This window comes from Dermacentor andersoni, chromosome 2 (assembly GCF_023375885.2).
Source record: "Dermacentor andersoni chromosome 2, qqDerAnde1_hic_scaffold, whole genome shotgun sequence".
Taxonomy (NCBI): Eukaryota; Metazoa; Arthropoda; class Arachnida; order Ixodida; family Ixodidae; genus Dermacentor; species Dermacentor andersoni.
This window is the reverse complement of record NC_092815.1, coordinates 82,939,694-82,952,135: the sequence shown is the minus strand read 5'-3', so window position 1 is coordinate 82,952,135 and position 12,442 is coordinate 82,939,694. Positions and strand designations below refer to the sequence as shown.

The 12,442-nt window shown below is 46.6% G+C and overlaps 1 protein-coding gene across 1 annotated transcript in view; it reads left to right on the top strand.

The window, feature by feature from the left end:
• The window catches only part of LOC126541755 (hemicentin-2-like), a 317,951-nt gene that overhangs the window by 84,762 nt on the left and 220,747 nt on the right, over nucleotides 1-12,442 (top strand). Inside the window, exon 2 of the mRNA XM_050188683.3 lies at nucleotides 4,636-4,986. Coding sequence (XP_050044640.1) covers nucleotides 4,636-4,986 — 351 coding nt within the window. The remainder of the gene's footprint in view (nucleotides 1-4,635; nucleotides 4,987-12,442) is intronic.

Genomic DNA, 12,442 nt, shown 5'->3' with positions numbered 1-12,442 from the left:
GCCTATAGATATACCCGACAGTGCGAAAGAGCAAATGAAAGCGCACGCCGAGTCATAAACACGATCTTTGACGCTCGCCGCTATGGGCGTCATTCTCTGCTGCTTGTAGTTTGTGCGAGTTTCGTGAACCAGCAAAACCAGCGCAGCACTACGTGATAACGAAACCATCGAAACGCGAAAGCGCGGGCGGCGCAGAGTCGACCGAAAACGAAACCAACTTCGACTGAAAAAAAATTAATTTTTGTCCTAATAATCAAAGAGAAGTAGACGAGTAACTTTTTCTTCCGTCTTATGATGCAATGCAAACAGCTTTTCATTACGAGTAGTTGAGCGCTGGTCACGTTATAATGAGATGTACGGTCGTCGGGCTAGTACTTGAACGTTCCGGTAAAGTCTCAAACCCTGTCCTGAATTTACCTAAATTTCTTTATTACAAAAGCTCCGTTCTCGATGATATTGACACCTTAGACGTTCTCGAACATTTATCTATCACTTTAGCTTGACCTAATATTTGCTTAATAGATGGAGATTGGAGCAATAGAAATTAGGAGATAACAGGAATGCAGTTGCGTTGTTTCAGTCATGAACATTCGCACTTTCCGCAAGAGGCAACCTCAAACAGTTGTGACAGCTACAGAAGTATACAGAAGCTAAACGCAAGCTTTTTGAACCTCTTATTTAAGAACAAAAAATTACAGGGTTTTACGTACCAAAACCACGATACGATTATGAAGCACGCCGTAGCCGGGGAGTCCGCAAAAGTTTGGGCCACCTGGGGTTCTTTAACGTGCATCGTAAATTTAAGTACGCGGGTGTAAAGAGAAGCGTGGTGGAATAGGAACGACAATGGCTAAAAAGGTACTCATCAAAGACGGAACACGATTGCAACACTTATTGCCTGTATAAGCAATGTCTTAGAATTACGTTTCGGGGCGCACCACCAAACGTTTCCACAGCAGCATCGAACCGTTAACCTGCGCCATGCGAACACCGATTCCGGCGTAGCACGTTCCGTGGAAAGGGCACGGTAATTTACTACAGCCATGGTCCCCTTGGGAAGCAAGGCCTGACGAGTAGATTTCCGAATTTGTCCCAAGATACGATTTAGGCTCTACCAACAGCTTTGTGTTCCTCTCTTCGCGAAAAAAAAACGAAAGGCTCCCCGTTAGCGCCTGTAATTGGAGGCGCAAGGTAAGAAGAACAAGAAAAAAAAAAGTTGTTGAGTGTAAGTAGAGCCTGCCGACATGACGAGTCTATAGGCTTTTACTTCTCTGAGCTCGTCTGAGCGACTTTCTACGTCGCAAACGGCACACCACGTACACGAGTAAAAAGCACGCTTGTCGAAGCTGTTCCTTAAGCATATTTACTTCACCAGTGGGCTTTTTCGTATAGCTGTACAGTGCACGTGCGATACGATGTGCAAATAAAGCGAGCATTTCTATCCGCTTTCCTATCTCTACGGTGTACCCACGGCGTTTTTACGCGTAAACTTATAACCTCAAGTGCAGAGCCATCTTCTGGCTTGTTTCTTTCGTTTTTTTCCTTTGTTGGTGCACCTGGGACCACGTAGCTCCTCCGCATGCGAGAAAAGAAAGAAAAAGAGAAAGAAAAAAGAAAGTAGAGAAGAATGGTCCGTGCCGTTGATTGGATTGAAACCTCTCATCGTTCCCGCTTTAAAAATATATGCGTATGAGAAAAAAAAGGAAACAAAGGAAACGAATAACCCTTTTCCCTTTTACTCGTCCGGTGCCCAGGCGCCGACTCCGGCCTTTCTTTCTTGGCTCGATTCTGGGTCGCTGCTTAGGCTTCCCGGGCTTGGCGCGAAAGAACATAAAGGCTCGCACACGCTTCGGGCAAATGAGATGCGCTTGCATCGCGCGCGCGAAACCATGGAAAAGCGCGTCAGCGCGCCGCATACGGGGGACTAAGTGCGCAGCAGTTCGCTTGGCGTATCGCTGTGTTCTTTTCGCTGTTCGCGCAGACTCACGCGGCCCGTTTTCTAACTGTTCCCTATGCCGCCGCTGCTGCTGCTGTTTCCGCCAGGGGCTCTGTTTTTCTTGGTGGAGGGGCGCGCGCGAACCGCCTTTACTCTGCGCGCAGGCATCGTCGGCCAAATCGAGAGGCGCAAAATTCAGGGCCACCGCCGAGGCGGTTATAAGGGTGCCCCGAACGAGAATCAAAAGGCGTCGGTGCGCACCCGACTGGCCCTGCAAACGGCGTGTTTACTTTGCGTGCGCCGAGTTTTGCGAGAGCGGGTCTTTGCGAAGCAATGGCGGGAGATTCGCCCCCGTGCGTGTTGTCTTTGAAGTGTCGATTATTTCGAAGTGAGAGCGGCCGTCTTCTGGCTGAATAACAAGCCCGGTGTCCTTTTAGCAGTGGGGCAGTCACTCACTTGTCTCCCCTCCTCCCCTCCCCTCTCTCGTCTTCCTTATCCTGCCTTCTCTTTTATAATGGCTAAGGATAGGAGGAATCGGAACGGCGAAAACTCGCAGACGACATGCCTTCTTTTTTTTCCGGGAATGTTTCGTTATGTTTCTGAATGTTCGAAGCAAGGCTGTTTTCATTGGGCTGTTATCTATGACATATTTATAAACGCAGGACCTTGAACGTTAGCGCCGAAGGCGCACCACTCTGAATGCTTTATTGAGACAAAATAGAGAATTTATTCTGCAATGACAGCATTTTCTTTAGGTTTCGACCACCATGCAGTCTTGACTCTCTCGTCATGTGTGGTGCAAAGAGAGAGAAAGATGAAGAAGAAAGGGCTGGAAGGTTAGCCATTGCCGTGCTGCTGGTTGGCTACCCTACACGTAATAAAAGGGAGTGGAGAAAGAAGGATGAGAAGGTAGAAGAAGGGAATAAGAAATGGGGAGGATAAAGTGGTAGAGGAAATGGGAGCCGGGTGAGCAGCCGGCGCCAGAAGGAAACAGTTCAAGAAGTATCCATTCGACACAAAACCGAAGGCGGAGGTGAATATGGGTTTCCTGCGTGATGCGCCTCCGCCATGCGACGTCCGCTTTTCATGTAGCTTCCTGTGCCTTATCTCATTGCGGGTTACGAAAGCCAGAAACGGGATTCACAGCAAGACAGATCAACGTCTGCGGGAAAAATAGAGGAAGTGCGCGCGAAATGTGTGGCAACATATATCTGTAACAATTTACATTTATTTATTTGTTTGTTTGTTTATCTACTTCCATTATATATTTTTTTTGGGGGGGGGGAGGCATATTGTTGTGACGTCGGACGAAGAAATGTAGCACGAATGGTCTCTGGCATTTGCCGATTACAGTTTCTGTAGAACAGTAGAGGAGAAAAATAAATGGGGATGAAAGGTGCAGGGACACCAATAGAATTGTGCCCGGTTGGTCGCGCTGCGTTGGAGAAAGGAAGTGTCAGAAAGAGCGAATAAATTCCACCAAAAGAATAACTTTAACCTGCGCTGGGCAGCCTCACACCCGTTGATGCGACGGCGGCTTGAAGCCGCCAAGATACGCAATATACAATAAAATTTTATTTCCATCAAAAAGGTGACGGAGGCTGTGGGTGAAAGTTGCCCTTAATAGCAGCTTGACAGGAACCCACAACCCTCTGAGTACAGGTTAATGTGACTGCGTCTGACACTGCTTATCTCTAATGCGACGAACCTATAGCTGCCGAGCGCACCAATATTTAGATTTCACCGCTACGGTGGCTGACAGAGCTGGACATGCGGAAAAAAGAGTACGCTTGTATGTGCGCATGAGCCATCTAGGTCACGAACTATAAGGCTCATAATCTTTAACACCTAACCACCTCCACTTTAGTCCATATAACTAATGTCGGCGGATTATTGTGCTTAGAGAGAGAGAGAGACACGAAAGAAAGTATAAATGCAGGGATGTTAACCAGAACAGAAAATTCAGTTTGATATCTTACACTGAAAAACGAGGGAGGGGAAGGTAGGAAGATAAGAGAGAAATTGAGACAGAAAGCACATGCAACACGCTCATAGCTGTTTCCTTCAATATCCCCGGACACAATCGCAGTACAAATTGATTCTGAAGCCTCTTGTGTAGATTTGTTGTCGTTAAGGATTCAAACAAAGCCTTCGTCGCCTTCCGCTGCGATGACTTACGACGTTGGCATTCCAATCTTATCCAAAGTCAGAAATACCGTGTCAAGCTAGCAAGCATGTTATTGAAGAAAGAAATGTTATTATTTGAAATTATTTACGTGTTACGCATAACAATTTACATTACGTTATTACAACGGACAGACGGACGGGCAGACGGATGCTCTTCAATAAAAATTGGAGGTGTTTGCCTGGCTGCACGCCTATCAGGCTACTCCGGCCGAATGCGAAGATAAATAGATCACAGGTCCCACATAGTCTACGGTCCAAGTACACGCTGCAGCTCATGGTGTGAACCCTGAGCTACATCTATAGCATGCCGCTAGGAGAATCCTTGGAGTACTATTAGGTTGCAATCTCATCTCGTGCATTGCAGTCGAGGCGCAGTGGCCATGCTGCCCGCTCAATTTCACGCAAAGAGTATCTTGTACGGGATGCGTTCGGATGAAAATATGATGCGGAAACGTATAGGCCGTACGGTGTCGCGCACGTCAACTCAACGAGATCTCTTTTCCCGCGCGCAGTGGTCAAGGGCGAGCGCGGCCAGGACACGTGGCTGCCGTGCGACGTGGACTCGGAGCACGACGACAGCCCCGCCAAGGTGCTGTGGTACGCGCCGGCGACGGCCGCCAACTCCAGCGGCGGCGAGCGCACGCCCTTCTACATGGTGGAGGACACGCAGCGCCGGGGCATCTGGAACGGACAGCACGCCATCGGAGTCCACTGGGCTGGCCGGGCCTCCTTTTCGGTGTCCCGCTCGCCGGCCGCGCTGCGCCTCTCGCGCCTCGAGCTCTCCGACTCCGGCGCCTACCTGTGCACGGTGGCCTTCCACGGCGGGGCGCAGCGAAACTCCACCGTGCGACTCGTCGTGGGCGGTGAGTGAGAGGCGCGCGGAGACGCTATTCCCCGAAGGCGTGCAATCTCGTGCTCATCATCATCAGCAGCCTGGCTACGCCCACTGCAGGGCAAGGGCTTCTCGCATACTTCTCCAACTACCCCGGTCATGTACTAACTGTGGCCATGTTGTCCCTGCAAACTCCTTAATCTCATCCGCCCACGTAACTTTCTGCCGCCACCTGCTACACTTCCCTTCTCTTGGAATCCGGTCCGTAACCCTTAATGACCATTGGTTATCTTCGCTCCTCATTAAATGCCCTGCGCATGTCCATTTCTTTTTTCTTGATTTCAACTAAGATGTCATTAACTCGCGTTTGTTCCCTCACACAATCTGCTCTCTTCTTATCCCCCCTTAACGTTACACCAATCATTCTTCTTTCCATGGCTGGTTGCGTAGTCCTCAATTTAAGTAGAACCTTTTTGTAAGCCTCCAGGTTTCTGCCCCGTAGATGAGTGCTGGTATGACACAGCTGTTATAAACGTTTCTCTTGAGGGATAACGGCAACCTGCTGTTCATGACCTGAGAATGCCTGCCAAACGCACCCCAGCCCATTCTTATTCGTCTGGTAATTTCAGTCTCGTACTAAAATCACCAATTACGCTGAGATCGGTCATCTATACCAAAAGAATTATGGGTCTGTAGTACGTAGTTTTCACCAATTCTCGTGCTTGTATGGCTTCTGACGTTCACGCGGCTTTACTTAATACACTTTTAACCGCCTTTATTGTGCCAAATTTTCGAGCAACCATTCTTTTTTCTAAATGTGTTAAGGAAAGAAAACTTTGCGCACATGCCTAATCGTTGCAATTTGTTAAATTAAGAAGGGAATTTTCGGTAAAATGATGAATGTCAGAAGTAACGAAGCCGTTTGAGGCCAGAAGGAATAAAATTTATGGAAATGTATCTTCTTTATGCACCATCAATAAAGGAAAATCAACCCAAACAGTGTAGTGTGCTACCCACCATTCCTATGCTTACCCGCCACGCTTGACCCCTTTAGGTACTGGCACAGAATTTTAAGCTCTATATGTGCAGCTAACAAACGACAACAAATACAAAGTGAACTAGATCAGGTTAATTTAATTCGGGGCGTTTAACGTCCCGAGGATTCACAATGTGCTGTGAGGGACGGCGTATAGTGCTGGGCTCCAGTTTGATTTTGTCCACTTTCGGCTCTTTAACCGTGCACCCAAATCGTAATACACGAGTGTTACATCTGTGGCGCGGGCACCTAGCTCCCCGCACAGGTCCCGTGGGCTAAGGGTCCGTAATCAGGTTTCGTGCTTATCGTCTGCAGCGCATGCAGGCGTGTGTTGCCCCTTCCAAATGACAGTCGCCAGTCGGCGTTCGGCTTTCTCTTCTTTCAACCGTGGTTTTTATCTTTGCGTGTCGGATAACGACGCTTAACTCTTGTTGTTTCGCGTCTTCCCGCGGAGATCAGAATGCCTACCGGTAGTCACTCCGCGCTAGAGGCAATCACGTGTCACTTCCTAAGTTCTATCTTACACAACATTCAGCGCCACGAAAGTGATCAGAATAGATATACTACACTTTGGTCTCTCGGCGTTCATGAAATTCTCTCTGTTTTGCTGAAACCATTTTAAGGCGTATGCTTCAGGAATCTAGGAATACGCAATGCCGCCTTGCAAAGTCGATAAACCGTTTCAACATCAATGAGCGCCGTTTAACCTATTCCTTTTTGTGACGAGGTTATGAAGATAAACATAAAAAAGTTCATTTAGATGTAAAATTTTGATGGGCTACCACGTTGTTTTGAAGAAAACTACGGCGTGAATCAAGCTTCTTGAAGAGACAAATTGATACTGTTAATTTATCGATGATTCCCCGCGTTTTGTTGGGTTTAATTTGATTCGAAACAACGAGATATATGATTCAAAATTGCATCAGGATATCATCTCTTAAAAAAAAAGATAAAGTACCGCACAGGTGCTAACAAAGAACTCGCGAAAAAACAAAGACAGAAAAAAAGATACCAATCGCAGCGACGGTTCTTCGGTGATCGCGGGATTTGAGAGTGCGCATTTCCATTGTTCAAGCGCAGCGTGCTTCGATCTCGCCAGGGCGGCTCTATTCTCGCGTTGTCTTCATGGGCATTAAAAGATTAATTCTTCGCCCAGGCGGACGCTTTGTGCGGCCGCGATACAACATTAAAGCGGATTCAACGCTGCTCCAACCTCGCCCCCGCCGCAACAGGGGATTTGTCGGCGTTCGATGAGCGTATAGCAAGTTTCCGTGCCGTGAAGAGCAGGAACCAATTTCCTTTCATAGACCGCCAAAAACCGATATACCTCAATCCCCGTTTTCCTCCGTTAGTTCACTTCCCTGTTCCTCAGCGATCTTCCTTCTTCTCCTCGTCTTCGTCTTCTCTTTGTGCTTATCTTATCCAATATTTTGGGGAGAACACCAATGTTGCTTTTTTTTATTATTGTGGTGTGACGATGTCTTCATCGCTTTTAATTTATTGATCCCTTCCGCACACATTTTTCCGCTTCTCATTTCTTTCACTGAGAAGTGTCAGATTCCTGACTAGGGTCTCGCTTATTTTTCCTCTCTCTTTCTCTGATATTTTCTCATCCTTCCCGTCAAGGCAGGACGCCATAATCACGACGTCTTTATTTCATCCCTCTATCTTCTCTGAAGCTCCTTATCAAATAAATTAAAGCGCTAGCTAGCAAAAAAAAAAAAAAGAAATTAAAGATGAAGAAAAAACACGAACCGACTGGAATTTAAAAAAAAGAAACAAATTAGTGGCAAAAACAGCGATACCCAATGATAAAGAAATCGACGCTTCTTTCGTTTCATTCTGCCTCGGTATATGTCGTCATCTCAGTGAGCTGTTGAATGTCGAAGGAGCGGCTGTATCCTTCCGTTCTTTTTGTCTCGCGCGTCGCGCTATTCTTTTTCGCTTCGGTGATCGTCTCTTGAATATAAAGCAATTCTTTCACGCGTGATTACCCGTCGCCGTGATGGATCGCAATTCGAGGACAGGAGCGACATATGCGCGTCCCACTAAAGCTTGCCGTGGCATCGCGGTTATAGGGGACTTTTGTTTGTCACGCTTCGGTACACCTCGTCGCATTCTTGCGTTTTTGTCTTAAATTATGTAAGAACGCGTCTCGGCGGCGCCAGAGGTGGATTTATAACATTTGGTAATATCAGGTTTTCTTTTGTCCTCTCGTTTATTGCGACATCTATATTATACGGACACTCCAGGGATACCTCTCTACATACCGCTCTACGTCGCAAAAGGTCCAGTTTTTATCGCTATAGTGGTGTAATATCACATCACACGTGCGCGCTGTTACCAGGATGGGCCATCAGACACTTTAACACCATGGTCGGCCCACGCTACAAACGTGGTTGTAACGCCTACGGCTTGATTTTGATCTGTATATTGCTTTTACATTAAGGCGACGTGGCGGAGGCGTTCTTCACTGTATGTTAATTGAAAACCGAGACGTTCTATGGGAAGACACCTTTAGTTCATCGTTTTTGGTTAAGGGAGTGACAGAAAACCTGTTTCATACCGTGAAGCCAGAGTAACCACGAAACGCAAAGTGATTAACAGAAATTGATAGTTACGGTTAGCGCTCTCTAGCTTCGATGCAAGCGACCGATGATGCACGTGAGAGAAGGTGAATAAAGGAAAGGTTGCCCACAATTCAATGGCGATATTTTCTTCCATGGATCGACTATCTTCAAGAAACGCGTTTGTTGAAGAAAATAGAAAATAAAAAAGCAGGACGGTGGAACACTTATGTCAACTCTATTGCCTTGCGCTCCTCGCTGCACACAGCAACAAATTCGCAGGCACCCCCTCCGAACTTTTTTGCTTAAAGTGTAAACCTCGAAGAGTTATATGACAAGCTGAAGGTAAGTTGTAAATTAACAAGAAATCCATCAGTTGGTCTGCCCTCTGCCAGGTAATTCCTGTCGCAGAATTTTTTAAAGCCCATTTCTAAATACTGACACGTGTACTTCATCCCATTGTCACTACAACATGACACTAGTTGCGTTACTAAGCCTCCTATGTATTCCTCAGAGAGGGTACAATAGCCGCCCTGGGACTTGCAGTTGGAGTTCGCCGGGGTCAGATGATCACAAATATAGAAGGATAAGAGAACGAAACTGAGAGTATTTTCGCATTTTACAGCGTAGGCGTTATGGGCTCACTCCCCTGATAGTTTTGATGTCCGCCGTTGCTCGCCGCCGCCCATTGCTGGAATCCGAAATGCCTTGAGAGAATTGTTTGTTTAATTATGGGGTTTAACGAACCAAAACCACTTTCTGATTATGAGGCACGCCGTAGTGGAGGACTCCGGAAATGTTGACCTCCTGGGGTTCTTTAACGTGCACCTAAATCTAAGTACACGCGTGTTTTCGCATTTCGCCCCCACCGAAATGCGGTCGCCCCTTGAGAGAAATTGTGAAGAAAAACCAAAGAAAGGAAAATTCGCATTGAGCCATGAGGATTCAAATTTACGACCAGCAAGCCAATCCACTTACGCCTCGTATCCCATCTTTCCGCCCCGTTTTGTTCTTTTCTTTTGTAGGTAGTACTTTTTTTGCAGCGCGCTAAGATTGTATGCAAGCATTATACAGGCAGATGGCAATACCTTCCATTTGAGAAAGACCCAAAAAAGCACGATTTGTCGTTGCTATTGTGGCAAAGCGATTTGTGAAAGCAGTAGCAGATTAAGAAAAGTCGCAGTGTCGCCCGAAAGGCGAAGCATAGATTGCGATAGCAAATGACTAGTAAGGATAATAAGTAAAAATAATAATAATAGCCATGATAATAAACATAGCAGTTTTATCGGCCGTATAAACTCGTAAACACTGGCTTACTAACTGAATTAACAAGCATGGTATCAGCGCGCACAGGCAAACATGCACACATCAAACTCGATGACCACGAATACTCGCTGTCAAAGCGCTGGCGCGAGGAAACGGGGCAGCAGCAGCGAGCGAAGAGACCTTTGTGCTGTCTATCGATTCAGCGCAAACTGAGCGGCGGGAACACAGCACACGCAAAGCTGCGAGCCGTCGGCCTACCTAGACTCTGCCCTCAAAGCAGACCGCTTTCAAGATAAATCCCGCGCGACCGCGTCATACGCAGTTGCTGCAGAGCAGCAACGCCACCCCCATCCCCCTACTTCTCCTCCCCCTCCCGTTTCCTTGCACGCGGCAGATGACGGCGCTCATCCTCCCCACTTTCCTCCCTTGCGCGCGCGAGATTGAGCCGCGAGCGTCGGCTCACCCTCGTATGCTTTCACTCGCACATACAGCATAGCGCGCGCGGCGACGGTGTTATCGCCTTTGGACTTCGTGCGGAATGTCATGGCGACGACGACTACGTTTATGATGAAAACCGCAAAAATGCGCCTGGGCTGTCCATATAACTGCGAACGCAATAAAAACCAGCATATTTGCCTCTAAATGGGGGGCAACGACACAAGTGATCAATCGAGAGTACCAGACCGGTTGAAACTGTGTTTGGTCATGCATGTCCTTTAAGTGACCAACCATTGCACAGAGCTATATTGACGACGAAAGAATTTGCTCAGCACTGCGGTCAAATATTCGTATCTTCCATAAATTGTCTAGTACAATCAGCAAAAACACATGAAAGGGCCCATCATCTTCATCGGATACGATCAAATATTGAACGGTAAGCGAATTCAGGTCAATGCATTTCTTGACAGTCCTTTGTAGCACGCCCCAAAATAAAATAATATCTTTACAACTAAAAAAAAAAAAACACTGCTCCGTTGTTTCTGGTACATCGCAAAGACGACAATTTACAGAAGACACAAAAACAGATTTTTTTTTTTGCATCCAGGTTTTAACAGGCACCATGCAATGAATTCTACAGCAGTGGAAAATAGCAGTCCTGGAGTGCGCGATCACTCCAGCAGCTGCCATGATTGGCTAACGGCCACTCAACATCTGTGTACTTGACAGAGCTGACGCCCGCGCCTTCTTCGTGTTCTAGCACGTCGTCTTCCCAGTTGCGGAGGTGGTCATAAATTAAGTTTTCTCCTTCTACAATCTAGAACTGGTACAGCGCAACATACAAAGGAAGAAACAAGCCGAGCCGGCCAGATAAAGGAACACAGCGCTGACTTCCAACTGGCTTATTAGCGAGTTGCACGAAATATATACCTACAAGAAAGCATCAGGACAAGTCGTCACAACACTTCACAAAACGTCACACCGATAGAAAGCTACACCATCATGGGTCACAGAATGCGCACCATCGTCATGCAAGGTTAAGCTGATCAAGAAACCTTGCTTCCTGTCGAGATAGGCACAAAGATGGTGCGCTAACGCACGTGCTGCTAGCCCTTGATATGTAATGTAACAAGTAATGACAGTGATCGAGCGCGTCTGTATCGTCTTCATTAACCTTCTTCTAGCGCCAGGCTTTTTTCTTTCTTAATGCTTACTGAGTGGCCCTGGCATCATGTTGTCTTTGTCAATGATAGCCTGAGGCCTATAAATGGAGTAGCTGAAGTGTAGATTTGGGTCAAAAGCCGAGCAAGTGCACCACTAATAAACTAAAGGGTTGTTTTATTAGACACCGGTAGCTAGGTCCGGATAGATGAGTAACAAAAGCCGAAGATTTGCAACTCACCACTAGGAGGCGCAGGTTCCACAAATGAATGCGACTCGCACTTCTTTTGCTTCTTGAAAGAAGGCTGCTTGACAGCTCCTGCGAATGTTCACTCCAATAAACACCACACAGAACATTCTAATGCGTACTGCGCATTATATTTCGTCAGCTATCACATGACTGATTCATTTCACGTACGTAACTGAATTTTATTAGATTATTTTTATCTTCGTGTAACCAAGGTGCAGACCCTTTGTTCATAAGGCTGTCGCCCCGTGAGTACAGAGGCATACCGTCTACCCCATCTTCATCTACGTTTACATTTCTCTTTTTCCCGACTGCCGAAGCGGGAAAACCTAACGTCCCTTCCAAAAAATTATTCACACTCTTGTTATTTTACTTATGAGTAGTTGTGGAGATAGTGATGTAAAAGTACCTCTGCTACTCAGTTTTCCTATATGTTATAGAGCATGATATAACGGAATAAATCATAATACTGAAATAAAGACATCAACAAAAAATATCACTTGCACTAATAAAGATAACAACGCCACCACTGAGAGTTCCTTGACGTCGGCCTATGACACTAACCAAACAACACACACACACACACACACACACACACACACACACACACACACACACACACACACACACACACATATATATATATATATATATATATATATATATATACTTTCTATGCCTTGTACGCGTACATTGGTGCAATAGCCCCACCCGTAAACTCGCTTTACCCCAGCGCCACGTGAAACACAAGCTCCAGAAAGCAGTATAAGGC